The sequence below is a fragment of the Colletotrichum siamense genome, assembly GCF_013390195.1.
Source record: "Colletotrichum siamense strain Cg363 chromosome Unknown KSG_Cg363_contig05, whole genome shotgun sequence".
NCBI classification, from domain to species: domain Eukaryota; kingdom Fungi; phylum Ascomycota; class Sordariomycetes; order Glomerellales; family Glomerellaceae; genus Colletotrichum; species Colletotrichum siamense.
The window spans coordinates 2,503,853-2,519,614 of record NW_023501018.1 but is presented as its reverse complement, the minus strand read 5'-3'; the positions used below and the strand labels follow the sequence as shown (position 1 = coordinate 2,519,614).

Here is a 15,762-nt window from a genome sequence, read left to right as displayed (position 1 = left end):
ATCTTCAACGTGAGCCTGCAAGGATCTCTGGATTCCCCGTCGTGAGGCTGATTCAAGAAGATGACCTACAGTAATCATAGCCCGGAGTCTGTGGGTGACAATGTCGGGATGTTGCGCCGCAATTGCTGCTCGGTGGAAGAAGAAGGTACCGGTCTACACCCCCGTACATAGAGCTGGCCACCGGTGCTCTGAGCCGGCAAGACCCACACCCGGCCCGACAGGTCGTGGTCACTGAATTCCTGCCCACCCCACCTCTTGTGCGAACGCGTACCTAGGTACCGGTAGGTAGGTACCTAGGTAAGGTTAGGTAATACCTAGGTAAGGTTAGGTAATACCTATGCTGAGCTGAAGTCAGGTAGCTGCTCCGGCTCCTACCACCGCCCTGGACTTGACATCACCGAGAGAAGCTGGCCACATCTGCGACCGAGTCCCTCCTTGCGCTTACCGACGTCCACGGGTGCCTCTTGCGGCTTTTGGCGCCTCCAGTGCCTTCTGGGAAGCATTGTGACTAGCTGCCCTTTGGCCAATGGAATCGGCTCTCGTTCGCATTTGAAACGAATCGCTGCTCCACGTCCTTGCCAGCTGTGCGCTCCCTCACAGAACCTCCAGCCGCTTTCCGACCACAAACAACAATAGCGACAGCAAACAAAGATACCCAAACATGTCAGACTACGAGAGAACCATCCTGGAATTCTACCAGCTTCCCAACCCGTACCCGAACGAATGGCCCGACGAAAAGAACCAGAGCGGTGGATCCGACGATGAGGAGAAGGATGAGAAGAAGGCGAAGCTGAATCGCCGCAAGTCGCGATACCAGGCGCTCGAGCGGGCTGTCAGCAACCGCAACAGCATGATTCCCGGCTCGCAGTCCGAGAAGGGCGGCATTGGCAATATTGTCCAGCGAGATGAACCTGACCCCTTGGGCACCACTGACAGCGTCGTCAGGACTCTCCGCCAGCTCGGAGTGCCGATCCAAGACGACCCTCGTTTACGTACGTATCCAGCTCGGTAGGATAGACGGAGACGGAGACGGAGACGACTGGACGGTGGAAATGCAGCGACTGTTGACCCGATGCTAACACCATGCCTAGGCAATCGGTTCCTCCTCTCCTCTACAACCTTCTCCCCCGCCCTGTTTCTGTCACAGATGCACGCGACTGCCGACACTCAAAGCTTGCTGGTCGGCCTGGACGTTCTGTCTCAGTCAATTGATCAAAAGTCTGCATCACTTAAGGTCTTGGTGGAAACCAACTTTGAGCGTTTCGTCAAGGCGAAGGCCACTATAGATAATGTCTATAAGGAGATGAAGTACCGCGGCGCGGAGCCGCCACCGCCGCCAACGACCGGCCGTCCTCGCGGCCATTCTCGACACGCTAGCCGAAGCAGCTTCCGCAGCAGCAATGGCGGCGTCGCCCTTGCCAACAATCTTGCGTCTCCCACTTCAGACGCCCGGAAAAAGAACGCTCTCGTCAAGGAAAGCGAGTACGGCGTTGCAGGAATCAAAGCACCTCTGCTAGACGTGTCCGCCAAGGCCGAGGATGTTTGGGGCCCTGCTCTTGGAGGTCGCGAAAAGGAAGAGAATCTCAAGATCGTCTCGGCCAACCTGGAGCAGTTCAAGGAGTACGTGGAGTTGAGCTCCGCCATCGCGGACAGCATCAAGCGCCGAGACTACGAGAGTCTCGTTGAAGAGTACAACAAGGCGCGCAAGTTCTCGGACGATGCGCGCTACCTAGCAGCAAACGTATCGGCAACCAATTCAACAGACACACAGCTCTATCAGATCGTACTGGCTGCCCGCATGTGGCACGATGTTGATGAGCAGATTCAATCGTTCAAGCGGGATGTCTGGCGAAAGCTTGTCACTCTACACAACGTTTCGAAGGCCGACAATTTGGGCCAGCAGGACCAGCACATGGAGTTGATAAGTCTTCTCTTGGAGTTGGGCGTGGACGACAATCCGATCTGGGTTTGGTTACTGAGCCGATATGACTATCTCAAGGGCAAAATTCAATCGACATCGGATCGTTCCAAGGTTGAAGTCGAAGTGCTGCGTCGCCGGCTGGCAAACGCCGAGAAGCCAGGTCCCCATGCGGTCGCATCACACCTCCGTTCACTGGGTCGCGTGGCCGTCGAAAACAAGATCGCCTCGGCCGACTCAGCTGACGTTATTGAATTGTGGGAGAAGATGCTGGCGTACCTGTCCAATGTTCTCTCCTCGCAAGGAATCCTGGGAGAGGTCGTGGATTTCTGGCAGACTGTACAGGGTTTCTTGGATGGCAAGATTCAGCGGACCATGCCGGTAGGCTACAACGGAGAGTCACAAGAACATCACCAGTTGACGGAGCAAGGAGCTGAAGACCTGCAGAAAGGCACACTGGAACTTATCGACATGATTCGGGAAACCGTCTTTTCCTTTTTCGCTGGCCCGCCACCAGAGGATATCTCGCTTCTATTCTCGCCCCTACCCATGTCACCTAAGAGCCCCCCGTCCGCTTCTGCCGGAACGCCAACTGGCATGCGGGATCCCCGGCTTAACCTCGATCCTAATAATATTCCCCCTCCCTCGCCCAAGCGCGGCGAAACCTGGGAAAAGCTGGCCTTTTGGCCTCCGTGGTCGAACTCTGTTAGCGGTGTCCATTATCTCTCCAAGATGCTTGCTCTTGTTGGATCTGGAGCGTCCGACTTGGCGAGCATCGGCCCCGTTGTGAATGGATCAGATGCCGGCGTCTTGGACAGGCTGAAGTCGCTGGTGAACGTCTCCCGAGAAAGATGTGTCACCGCGCTATGCGCTGCTTGGAATAAAGACGCCGAGAACATCAAGTACGTCGAGGACTGGTACCGATCACCAGAGCTGGGTGACCTCACTCGGATGCCCTCCAGCTTTGCAGCTTTCGAGGGCGCATTGCTGGCAGGCATGCAGAAAATTCTTTACATATCTGAAGCCATGTCCAAGCCTGGTGCTGGGGATATCGTCCTCCCACCGCCTAGTAAGCTCTTGCAGATGGTGAGAAGCCAATACGTTACAACGCTCTATAAGGCGCTGAGCGGTATGGTGGAAAACGCCGAGAGATCTGTCAAGAAGGCTGATGATGATTGGACGACTGATATTGACGGCACTATCGCCACCACCGCCCCACCCGCCCCTACAGGCGGAAGGGCGACTCTCGATGCGGGAGACAGGGTAAGCCGCTCACATGCACATCCACGATGGACCATGCTAATTTTATGTAGAATGTCCGTATGCTCCTCACCCTCAGCAACCTGCAAGCACTTCGAGCCAAGGTTGTTCCGAATCTTAACTCGCAGTTCGAGAACGCCTTCTCGGTGAAGCTTAGCGACGAGTCCAAAACGATCAAGGACGTCTTGGGCCAGATAGATGCGAGACTCTTCCAATCATACACTAGACCGTCGATAGAATCGCTCAGGAACATTGTACGAGCCGGTGTCGCAGCACCTGATTGGGTTCCCGAGACCGGACAGAAGCCTCGAGAGGCGAAGCCCTACGTCTACGAGGCTCTTCTCAGTCTTGTTCTTGTTCACACTCAGGTCTCTACAACAGCCCCGACTCTCACCTCACAAGTGTTGTCCTACCTGCTCGAGCAAACCAGTCGTGAGCTCCTCGAGGCATTCCGCACTCGGCAACGGTATACGCTCGAGGCTCTAATGCAGGCTACCCTCGACGTCGAGTTTGTGGCCCAGACCCTAAGTCAGTACACAACAGACCGCGCCTCCCAGCTCCAAAGTGAAATCTATTCGGAACTTGACGGACGCACCGACAACGACGCGCGCGCTCGGCTGCAAAGTGAACTTCCAGAGATGCGCAGCGTGCTCAAGCGACTGCGGGAGGCGAGCAAGAACGAATTTGCGTGCTTCCGCAAGCCGAAGCGTCCTGGCATGGGTCCTCAGCGCACTGGAACGGGAGATTCTGCCGCTAGTATTACGAAGGGCTAGAGGCCTCCTCCGGAATGCAGCTGGAGACCTATATATTACTGAGTCGTTCTGTCGCATCTCCCAGAAGCTCTGTCCGTGTTCATGGACCACTTGCTTGTTGCCAGCCGTATCGTCACGCTTGATGCTGACGACGGATGGGCTCTAACCAAGCAATCTAGGGCGCAGCTCACGACAGCATTGTAGGAGAAAAGGAGCATGTGTCTCTTGAGTAACGCGGGCGAAGATTTGAAGGCTCCGTGCGAAGCATAATGCCAGGGCTTTTGGACGCGCCGAGAAAGAGTAAGGTTTTCACGTTTGCAAAGGCGTAGGATGTATGCGCCAATGTTAAATGTCCAATGTCGTATAGCCCAATGTTTTGCATTAACAGAGTTGTGAGAGCTTTTATCAAGTGACTTGGAAGTGCTTTGTCATGAAGGCGTCGATATTTTTGCGGCAGGGGTTTTGAGGGGTATCTACGGGCAAATCCTCCTTGAAAGTGTGGGTGTGTCCCCATGGGAGACCGACCGAACGGATTTTGGCAAGCCATCTATAAACAGAGGTCCGTCTATGAATTCTGTGTTTGTTGTTTCTCTGATGATTTCCGATATATACGTATACCTCGAAAGGCCCAGAAGAGCTTTTCCATTCCCAAGAGGGCCCAACATCATAAACTCCAGTCCTTTTGCGCTTCTCGTGCCAAAGTTCTGTGGTGCCTTCTCCAGCCTTTTTTTCTTTTCTTCTCCCTCTTTTCTTAGCCCCCGATTTTCTTCCCTGTCTAATTCCCTATTTTGGTTCATGCGTACATGAGTATCGAAGTGAAGGATAGGTCATACATCGTTATGTCTCTTCTTGTCATTGATGGCATCATACCTCGTGGTTTTTTTTGTTTTTCCCTCTTTTTTCCGTTAGGGTAGGTTTCATTGCCGGTTCGCTTTTCTTCGTTCTCATCCATTCATTCGTCATAGGAGTCACACATCGACTCGCTCTCTTGTCGCCTTCTTTCTGGGACTGTCGGGTTCGTCTCCAGAGATAAAAAGCCGTGTTCGCCGTACTAGGCGAGCACCGTAGGAAGGGTGTCAGTGACCGTCGGGGAGCCGACAGCAGAAGGGGCCGAGGTTGGAGGCGGTGGAGGTGTGGTATGGCCGGAGCTAGTGGGCGCACCCATGTGGTGACCGGCTGCGCTCTCTCCTTCCTTCGGCGGAAGCAGAACGTGACTGCAAAAGTGTAGTTCCAGAGAGCGGGATGTCTCTGGACTGAAGGCGCAGGTTTCCAACTTGCGAACGACGTCGTCGTCTGTCAGAGGCCAGAGGGTTAGTTATCGTGATACAGCAGAGAGGCAATGGAACAAAGGTTGTCTTACAGTCAAGGTTCAGCGCATTAAAGAACTCCACCACTGGAGCATGGTCGGGATCGCCAATGTCGAGTACGGTCAAGCGTCCGTCGAGTGCCCGGAATGTCTTCGGATGGGCCTTCCGGAGGGTCAGCAGCATCTTCAATAGGTCTGCAATCTCGTGGCCTTGGTTGACATAGCATGAGGGTGGACGGTCCAGCGGCCAACGCTGGCGGAAGTCGTCCATCTCCCAAACCTTGAAGGTCCAGGTGGTCTTCTCGAGGCAGTGCAGGAGGATAAGGATCGAGAGGTACACGTCAAAGTGTATCCTGGCCTTGCCGTTTTCAAGACACCGCTGAAGCTCACTAATAAGTTTGTTGGAGACGTTGTTCGCTCTGCGCTCGGTCGCTGCGGACAATTGGAATGTTATCAGGTTGTAGATATCCTGATCGTCGCTGCCTGCAAAGTCCTCAGGGCCGCGGGGAACGACAACACCTTGATGTTCTTCAGAGATGTACCAGCCGCGCTCACGGTCAAGAATCTCAATAAGACCCCATAGGTCGATGGCAAGTCTCAAGATTTTGCCGGTGGCCTTGTCCCCTGGGAATTTCTGCGCAGAGTCCAAGACCACTTGCATAAAGTGGGAAGGCTCACGCTGTATAAGGGTGGGCAAAATGAGCTTCAAGAACTCTTCCATTCGAGCTGGAAGGTCTTCCTTGTCTTGATCGATCATGACGACTTGAAACAGCGTATGAGGTTGTTCCGGAGGCTGGCCATCTCCGTTTTGCTGCTCTGCTCCTTCAGGGACTGTTTCGGGCTGGGGCTGACGAGGCGTGACCAGAGCAGCAAGACTGAGACTAGGACTGTCTTCCCACAAGGAAACAACGAGAGAGGTGCCGTTTGAGAGCAGTTGGTAGGACTGCCTGGCCTGCTTAACTCTAGTTTGCGCAAGAACAACAATCAAAGCAGCTGAGTAGAGGGTCAACTCTTGATTGAGACGAGTTCGAACACAAGGATACGTCCAGTGACGGGGGCCTTGGATCTTGCGGCATTGGTCGCAGGGGTCATGGGTGCCGCAGGTCTTTCTCAGAATGCGGCATCGAATACAAGCACCTTTCTTTCGGGCAGCCTGAACTTCCTTCCGTCGGACCGGGGTATACGCCTTTCTTTTGTGCTCACTCGAAGTCCCATTGCCAATGGGCATTCTGGTGCCGCCTCTGTTAGGAGGTGCAATGGTAGCGACATGAGTCGCGATAGTGGGGTTGTGATTGGTAGTCATGTAAGTCATCTCCCCCCAGGGCTGTTGAGGAGGAGTAGCGTTGTTGAGGTCGGGAATCGTGTTGGTGACTTCCGCTGGCGACATGATGGGGCTTACGATCTGAGCCTCGTGATGCTCGGCAGTGAGCTGAGGGTCCATTAGGGTATGAGTGAGACGGGCGGTTGCAGCGGCAGCAACAGAAAGATCCGACGAGTCTAGAGGATTGGCGGCGGGTTGCTGCGTCGCTGCTTGAAGGTGCTCCATCTTCTCTTCGGTGGTGAGGAAACTCAGAGGGTTGGCGCTTTCCTGGGAGGCCGACTCTGCACATAGTCAGCATTGACCACTTGCACTAATCTCAACTCACGGTGAGAGGAGACTTTTTTGGGTTTTTCTTTTTTGGCCACCAGGATCGTGGAAAGAGGATAACAAGAGTTCTCGAAGGAAGGGTGTAAGGGGTGGAGTGAAGGAGGTGAGAGAAAAAAAAAAAAAAAAAAAAAAAAGAAGAAGAAGAAGAAGCAAAACTCACCCTTTCTCTCACGAGCAGGCCTGTTCTCATAGCTCACCGGTGGGTTCTCCAAGGTGAACTGTTCCTGGACCTCAAAGCCCATGCCCATGCCCATGCCCATGCCCATTTGACGAGCGGTCGGATCTGCGACTTCCCGTCCTGGAGCTTGAGGAACACCCATCTCGTTTTCGCCAACCTGACGCGAAGCTTCTGCGAGGGTACGCAACGCGGACCAGTTCTCTGGGGCCTCAGTCGCGACTTCTGCTGCGGCTGCAGCATCAAGCTGGTTGACAGTAAGATTCATGGACCGCGGGGCGGACGCGCCTGAGTGAAGACCAGCAAATCCGAGTGCGGCATTGATACGTTCCTCTGGTGTAATGGCGGGGCATTTTTCGGTAATGTGTTTGTGCAAAACTTCGCCGCGGCCTTTGGGGAAGTTCTCACCGCATAACTTGCAGGTATGGGGATATCGGTTACTTGAGTCGGCCAACTTGGGGCCCCTCGTGAAATACTCCCCAATGACGGGGTTTGGTTTTCTGCCCATGATGACTGTCCGAACGCCCCCAGCCGAGTTCACAGGCCGAGGATTCAGAGGTGCTGGTTTACGGGACAGAGCATGCACTGTTGACCGCCGGAGACCGAGTGGTTGAGAGACGGGCTCGCTGTAGAGTCGCGGTGACCGCCTTTGAAATTCTGCCCTCTGTGTCGATATGGGCGAATTGCCAGCGGATCAGCGCTCTGATATATAGAGAATGGGTGCCAATGTCGGCGTAGCAGTCTGGAGATATTGAAGGCAAAAAATTGCCTTGCCTGGATTATTCCAGCGCGTGACAACGATCGATCTGTCTTTGCTTGACCTGAAGAGAGCGATTGCAATTCACAAATTCTGCCAAAATTTTACACCGCTCTGTGCCAAATTTGGATGAAGATAATCCGGAACACCCCGTCGTCCACCTGTCGGATTAATGATGGTGGGTACGTTTGATCACGTGAGCGGCAGCTCAGGAAGGTTTCACCCAGCTGGCACCAGATGTGCCCGTCTCGGCCAACATCGTTAGCAGCACAGGTGCATTGCGGTTGCCGTTGCGATACAATACGTGACCACCCACTCACGCCTCGTAGGCGTTGAAGGTCTCCAAACGCTTCATTCTTGCTCTCATTCCTCTCTTTCAAGAGCGAAAGGGTAGAAATTCTGGCTCTACTTGCGCGTCCCTTCGATTCCCGTTGCACAGATGTTGTCATATGCCATGCAGCTGTAGGTTGCCATGCAGGCTGCTGGTCGGTTGCTACTGGATTTCTATGGCGTTGTACGGCGTACAGAGGGGTCTTGAGAAGTCTTCCACGCGTGCATTGGCGCATATGACCCGTAGGCTCGCAAAGTTCCCCTCCGCGGTCGGGTGGCACTGGCTCGTGTCCTTTGGTTGGGGGGCACTTCAAACCACTCCGAGTACCTGAGCTACCTGGGGACTCTCAAGAAAAGTGCAAGTCTCGGCGTTGTCGTGACTTAGTGGAACCTGTCCGGCACGGGGCCGAATGCAGGCCACATGCGAGGGCCGAGTGGCTTCAGTGTCTCCGGCCGTGTCCTCGAGAACGTCTGATTGACGCTAACGGTAACGGAATAGGGGGGATGCCGTCAGTGACCTTGACTCCCTCCGATCCATAGATTCCCCAAAAGAATCCGGGTCTCGGCATCTAGCCCCCAGATTGCTCAAAGACCTGGAACATGCCAACCCGTTCGGCCCGGGCGTTGGCTCTGCTGGGCTGCACATCGAAACGTTAATATTTGACACCTTCAGAGCGGCGCATCAAGCCTCTGTATGCCCCCCATTTCCACGATGTGGCCGCCAAACAGACAGGCTACCCCGACGAGACCCGAATTTTCCCGTCCCTCGCAGCGCTTATCCGACGGGGCCATATGTTGAAAGGTTACATTTCGCGCACCTGGGATCTTCTTTTTAGTCTCGTTGGGCGCTTAGGTAAACTTGGCCAAGTACCGTTCCCGGAGGGGTCAGATCAGAGACGGGACGGCCAACAAGCGAAGGGTTAGCTGGATAAGTAATGCCGCGAAATGAGCCCAACAGCCCCCATTACGAATCCGTCAACACCAAGACTTTGCGCGGCTCGCGGCACTCACGCTCTGAGCACCGCACCGTCATCTGCAGCCTGCCATCCAGCGGCTGTCTTAAACACCGCTTTCTGCCTCACCTCCGTAGCCATCTTCTATATATTTATCATCCCCCCCCCCGGGTCTTGTCATGCCATCCTGAAAAGCGTCTCGTCCAGTCACAGTCTTTCGTTGCGGCACGTTGCCTGTCCCTCGTTACCCACACCACGGTCCCTACAGCCTAGAATACGACGTCGTGTTTACCTCGTGGGAGCTCCTGCAACGTCGTTTCGTGCTTGTTCTTGAGATCTGGGTCGTTCGTTGCCTTATCAGATCTCCAGCAGAGTCCCGTCTTCCCCGCCTTCCTACTTGGGACCCGTCACTCGGAGACTCGCCCAGGGTGGGCAATCCAGGTGCCAGTGCTACGGGCAATTGTGCTTTGGAAATATACTTATACATCAAGGTGGGCGAAGGTTTGTCGCAAGACTTCGATTGGCACGAGCCTTTGCTTTTGTTTTTTCCCGCAATAGTTTGAAGTTATCAAACCTTGCGATTTTGACGGGAAATGCGGCGCGGTATTCTTCTGCACTTGGCGTCGACGGTGGCAGCACAGTCTGCCGACCTAGCCGGCTATGTTTTGACAGATGTAAGTTGCCTGAGCCCTGGAGCTAGTGTAGGCTCGGTCAACTGACATATCCCCAGACTGGCTCCGTGGGTGGAGGCAACACGTTCCCCGGGGTTTCGAGGCCCCTGGGCATGGTCAAGCTAGGGCCTGACCTTGAGAACGGGGTCGATGCCTACTCTGGATACCTTCCCGATGGCCATTTCATAGGCTTCTCTATGCTGCACGAGTCCGGTACTGGAGGTGCCCCAAAGTATGGCGTCGTCAACCAAATGCCTGTTGTAGGCGACATCGAGAACCCGTTGAGCCAAAACACCGACACCCGGGCGCAGCCCGATGAGACTGAGGTTGGCCACTACAAATCGTTTCTCAGCTCTGGAGTCACCGTCGAACTCGGGGCGACGAAAAAAGCCGGCCTCTATCAGTATAGTTTCCCTAAAGACAAAGGCTCTTCCAACGTAATCGTAGACGTATCCCATGTCCTGCCATCGTACAGGGGGCAGGGTCTGGGGCAGAATTATTTGGGGGGAAAGATTGAGATCAAGGAAGGCGATGACTTTCACTACGAAGGTTACGGATACTATGACAACGTAAGCTATGCCGACCATGCCACTTGACCCAGGAACCTCGACTGACCCCCAAAAGGGCTGGAACCGCGCGGCGAAATGGCAAGTATTCTTCTGCGGCTACTTTGATAGCACGCCGACTTGGAAAACGTTTCTCGGTAAGGACCTCACATCGACTGAGCTTTCGGAGTACGGCGTAGAGACGACTTATGAATCCGAGACCCAGCGGCTGGGAGCCATCTTCACTTTCGAAGACACTGCCGTTAAGTCGAGGGTCGGAGTCTCATTCATCTCCGAGTCCCAAGCTTGCAGCAATGTCAATACGGAGATACCCGCAGACAAGAGTCTGGCTTCTGTGAGGCAAGACACTCGGGATGCGTGGAACACGGAGGTGCTCTCCAAAGTCAGGACATCCGACACGAACACGACAAAGCTCACCCAGTTGTACACGGCCTTGTACTTCATGAACCTGCTTCCGACCAACAAGACAGGCGAGAACCCCCTTTGGGACTCCGAGGAGCCATACTATGATGACATCTTTACGTTCTGGGATACTGTAAGTCTCGCGCGCGGAGATTCTGACTTCGTATGTAGCTAATAGGCCACATAGTTCCGTTGCACCACTTCGCTCCTTCATATCCTCCAACCCGAGGCTTATGAAGAATTCATCCGTTCCATGATTGACATCTGGCGCCATGAGGGCTACGTCTCCGACGCCCGCTCCTCTTTCTTCAACGGTGCCGTACAAGGTGGCTCCAACAGCGACAACGTCCTCGCCGACGCGTACGTAAAGGGCGTCCGCGGCAAGGTCGACTGGAATGACGGTTTGTCTGCCATGCTCAAGAACGGAGAAATCACCCCACCGAACAACAACGATCCTCGTGACCGCTCCAGCTCGACCAAGGAAGGCCGCGGCGCACTCCCGGACTGGCTAGAGTATGGGTACATTACCCCGACGTTTGCTCGCGCTGCTACTCGCGCCGTGGAGTACTCAACAAACGACTTTGCCATCTACCAGGTGTCCAAGGGCCTCGGTCTGACGGATACTGCAGACAAGTACCTCAAGCGCTCTCGCTACTGGCGTAACCATTGGAACGAGAACATGAAGGCTCTTGGCTTCAAGGGCTTCATGGGCCCCCGCAACTCGGACGGAAGCTTCCCGTCACAGGACCCCCTTGACTGCGGTGGTTGCTACTGGGCGGAGGCATACTATCAAGCTACGCCCTGGGAGTACTCGTTTAACGCGCACCATGATGCCGCACACATGATCGAGCTTGTCGGCGGAGCGCAAAACTACTCCGACAGGCTCGAAAAAACCTTCGAACCGGGACAGTACAAGGGCAACGGCCAGTTCGGCAACACAATCTTCAACCCAGGCAACGAGCCTAGCTTTGGCACGCCGTACCTATTCAACTTTGTTAATAAGCAGCACCTCAGTGTTGAACGTTCGCGTTTCGTCGCCAAATCCTACTACAAGCCCGCCCCCAACGGCTTGCCCGGAAACTCCGATGCTGGAGCTATGGAGTCGTGGCTGCTTTGGAATATGATCGGCCTGTATCCCTTGACAGGACAGACAACGTTCCTCGTTGGCTCTCCCTGGTTCTCAGACCTGACTATGTTGCTCGGCGGCGGCCGTGAGCTCAACATCACGTCGACGGGCGGGTCCGAGGAGTCGTTCTACGTACAATCATTGCGCGTCAACGGTGAGGAATGGGACAAGTCTTGGGTGACATGGAACGATCTCTTCGCTGAAGGAGGCTCGCTTGAATTCGAGCTGGGGACACAGCCCAAGGAGTGGGCGACGGGAGAGCTGCCCCCGAGTCCGGCTAGTGTGGACTCGCCGAGCTCCATTTCGAGGTTGAGACAGCAACGGCGAAGGCGCTGGTGGCGTCGCGGTGAAGATGCCATTGGATGGTAGTTTGCTGCGTCTTGTGGCCGACATTGGTGGAGCTAGCTTTGGCCAGCTTGCTTGTGGTTCTCAACTGGGAAGTATTACTGGATAACCTCTTCATAATCTAAACTTTTTGATACTGATTAATACAGTGACCAGAGCGGAACGAGAATGTGTATCTTCCGCTCTGCTCACTGAATCTCTTGCCAATTTATGAGTGTCCCCTGTGTTGAATTCTCAAAATCACACAGCTACCGTCGACACTCTTCACGCACAATCACACAATTGAGTATTCTCCTATACAAAGGACTCGTGATAAGTGCTGGATAGCAAAAACGACTCGTATTTTCACACACAAACTCCTTCGCTATGCCAATATTGCCTTTAAACATAGAATGCGGAGTAAGGGTATCGAACTCATAATGTACCTATGAAAAGCAACGTTGTATTCTACTCTTGATCAACGGGATTCTCCTCCGCCCCAAACGTTCTTGAAATCGTCTGCATCTCCCACACGAAAGTTGTTGTTGAAGTCGTCTTCTTGTTCGCTCTCTGCCCAAGGTGAGGCCATGGCTTCTTGTAGATGAGGTGACTCTAAGTCTTTGTCTGCGTCTTGTTGAGCAACAGGGGATGTATCAGGTTGAACGGGCGGGGCAGGTGCTCTTGCAGGGTCAGGAGCCGGGCTTTGCTGCTTGGTTGACGGCCCGGACCCTGAATGAACCGGGGATGGTGTTGAGCCTGATCTCTCAAGAGGCTCTTGCTTCTGCTTTTGTTTCTTCTTCTTCTTGCTGGCAACTACTATGGGTTGGTCAGGCCGAGGAGACCGGCGGAGATGTTCAGTGGTGGAACGAGATGAGGACGCAAAGCCCAAGGTGCCCTGAGAAGACATATACCGCTTGCTCAACGGCTCACTCGCCGTGATTACGGGATACTAGATGAGCTTAGTAATCGCATGAACGTCGCTTTGGGGTCTATCTTACATTCCAATCACCAAACTCTAGCTCGCGTGCCTTGGTATAGAGTTGCTCTTCATCGGGGTCAATCTGGGGATCATTGGCCAGGTCTTCGTTGAAAGTGCCGTTGGCATAGTTGTACTCTTCGCTCGGGCCGCCCGCAGTTCCCACGAGCAATGGATCCCGCTCGTTCATATCACGATTGACTTGACGGTCAACCTGGCCGGGTGTCGGTATCCAGTACTTTCCCTTTCCGCCCCTAGAGTACCGCATGCCCTCTTTAAGCCTGCCAAGCCTGGCGCGTGACTCTTCGTGGGCCATAATCTTATCTCCTGAGTCGAAAGCGCGGTATCCGTACTTGTCGCCTTTGAGGGTCTCCTTGGTATCCTCGATCAGATCTCTGACGCCAAAAGCGTCACGGAAGGCGAACTTGACAGGCATCCTGGCAGACAGGATGCTGTTGTCAGCGAAGTCGTGCCAGGAGAAGGCATACCAGTGGGCGATGGCGAACGCAGGCATCTCTATGCAAATCAGAGCATCCTGTATGGCTGCAGCCAGGTTGCTGGGGGTGTAGCCTTCGACATTATCCGGGATGGCACCCAGCCAAACGAGAATCGAGAGCAGAAACCCCTGCCAGTAGGATGCAAAGATAATGAGTTTGATACACAGAAATTTGGGCACAGGGCGAAAAGGAACCAGGTCATTGTGCATACACACCCAGAACAGACCAAGGCAGTACAGACTGAGGGTCACACTGATGTTGTAGATCAGGCTGCTCCAGAAGTAGCCCGACTCTGCCCCGATGTATCCTTCTTGGTAGGTTCCAGTTGCCTTCATAATGACGGTTGCTAGAGCCAAAACAGGTTTGAGCCATGCATATTGAAGGATGCCGCGCTTGATGGCGAGGAAGGTGTGAGGATCTGATATATCGACTCGGGCGAGGACATGATTCATGGGCCAAAGGTGGTGAACGGGCTCCCGGCCATGGGTCATGATGATCAAAGCGCGTTCCCCACTGAGGTAGTTGATAAGGAGTTGGAAGAAGGTGTAGATGGTGAAAGCCTGGGAATGTCAGATAGGAAAGGCTGTAGCTTTGGAATAAGGTATACCTCGTAGATATCACGGATAGGGTCAAGAAACGAGGCAGCCGTAATGGAAACCATGCTCGTCCATGAGGCGATGGAGTATATGGGGACCCTGAAACAGCCAGTCAACGACGCGGACGCTTCTGCTACGACATCAAGCCAACGTACATGAGCAGTATCCGAATGACATAGCGCTGGAGCAGAGGCTTGCGATAGTTTTTGCTATATCCATATTAATCGCTAGGCATCGTGAAGTGGATCGCGGGACGGCCTACGACTGCAGGAAGATGGAACTATGGAGCGCATGTTAGCCTCAGCTCTGATCGTCCTGAGAAGGACCAAGGGCTATGCTCACACGCCGGACAAAAGTGTCGCTATCAAGGCCGCGACACCGGAGACGATGATAGTCGCCGTGGTCAGCTTCTCGCCCGTGCCGCCCGCCATATTGTCTGCGGCGCGGAGAGATGCGTCAAGTGCGGTGGGTTGTGGTGATGGTGGTCGTGCGCCTAGCTAGAAGCCATCGAGGAAGCTCAGGTCGAAGAAGAAGTGGGAGACGCGCGAAACGGGCAGTATCGTGCGGTGGCGGCCGATAGCAGGTGGTTTTCGCAGCCACAGGTTGACCTGTCGCCGGTAAAGAGTATGCAGATACAGCAAGGGACAAGGGCAGAGTGGGCGAGAATTGAAGAGGGGAGCTGCGACCTTTAGACGCGACGGCGACGGCGACAGCGACAGCGATGACGATAGACCGTGCTGCCCTTAGCTGCTATTGCACTCGTAAAGTGTTGCGTGAGTGTAACCTGCCAGACGTGAAGGAGCACAGGTCGCTGCAACAACTTGAGGTACGTACCGGCTGTACGTCAGGCGGGCCAGACCCTCCGCCAGCAGCTGCACCGACTACATACTTTAATTAGAGCTTCCTATTAATTGTTAGCAGACAGGCGGCAGGCAGCTCCCTTGGGCTGCTGGGGTAGATGGTTCCACCGCATGCTTGGGGTCAGAGACCAGGCCGTGACATGTGGGGGACGGGGACATTGAGTCTTCCACCTCCTAGTACTAGGTACGCCTCCAGAAGCTGATTAAATATGTACGATGATCCACTCCACTGCAAACGGGAAGCTCCAGCAGGGCAACGTACGGCATACCGGGTCCCTGCCTCGGGGCCACTTCCGCCTACCTTAGGTACTTACCTCAGGCCCTTAGCGCAAGACAACAGCCCCATCACATGGATGCGTTGGAGGGCACGAAGCTGGTTCACAGTCCGGGCGCCTTCCATGCATCAATGAACCTACCTAAGGTACTAACCGTGGGCACCCGCGTTTTGCATTTGATCTGCATTGGTTGGATTCCGAGCTTCCATCCCGTCCCAGCTTTCCGTAACCTTACCTCACCTAACCAACCGCAACTGACCGCAGCACACCGCATACGCTCTCTCTTGCCTGCTCAACATTACAACCCGACTCGACTTCTTGATCCCCCCTAGTCCGAACGCGATCCCCTCCAAATGCTCCATCTCGCGGA

At 54.4% G+C, this 15,762-nt stretch overlaps 4 protein-coding genes across 4 annotated transcripts; 2 read left to right on the top strand and 2 right to left on the bottom strand.

The window, feature by feature from the left end:
- Window positions 1–661: 661 nt before the first annotated feature.
- Window positions 662–3,951, top strand: SEC5 (Exocyst complex component SEC5; the record flags this gene model as incomplete). Its single annotated transcript, XM_036640100.1, has 3 exons — window positions 662–992; window positions 1,092–3,181; window positions 3,232–3,951. 3 exons carry the CDS (start codon window positions 662–664, stop codon window positions 3,949–3,951), a joined length of 3,141 nt encoding a protein of 1,046 aa, XP_036494248.1.
- Window positions 3,952–4,981: 1,030 nt separating this feature from the next.
- On the bottom strand, window positions 4,982–7,567 carry CGCS363_v008250 (uncharacterized protein; the record flags this gene model as incomplete). Its single annotated transcript, XM_036640099.1, has 3 exons — window positions 4,982–5,223; window positions 5,291–6,838; window positions 7,045–7,567. The coding sequence occupies 3 exons, from the start codon at window positions 7,565–7,567 to the stop codon at window positions 4,982–4,984; spliced, it is 2,313 nt and encodes a 770-aa protein (XP_036494249.1).
- Window positions 7,568–9,692: 2,125 nt separating this feature from the next.
- Window positions 9,693–12,233, top strand: CGCS363_v008249 (putative secreted glycosidase; the record flags this gene model as incomplete). Its single annotated transcript, XM_036640098.1, has 4 exons — window positions 9,693–9,773; window positions 9,830–10,339; window positions 10,395–10,871; window positions 10,926–12,233. 4 exons carry the CDS (start codon window positions 9,693–9,695, stop codon window positions 12,231–12,233), a joined length of 2,376 nt encoding a protein of 791 aa, XP_036494924.1.
- Window positions 12,234–12,666: 433 nt separating this feature from the next.
- On the bottom strand, window positions 12,667–14,688 carry CGCS363_v008248 (Transmembrane protein 184-like protein; the record flags this gene model as incomplete). Its single annotated transcript, XM_036640097.1, has 6 exons — window positions 12,667–13,137; window positions 13,187–14,221; window positions 14,269–14,356; window positions 14,413–14,466; window positions 14,520–14,537; window positions 14,600–14,688. The coding sequence occupies 6 exons, from the start codon at window positions 14,686–14,688 to the stop codon at window positions 12,667–12,669; spliced, it is 1,755 nt and encodes a 584-aa protein (XP_036494923.1).
- Between the last annotated feature and the right edge of the window lie 1,074 nt (window positions 14,689–15,762).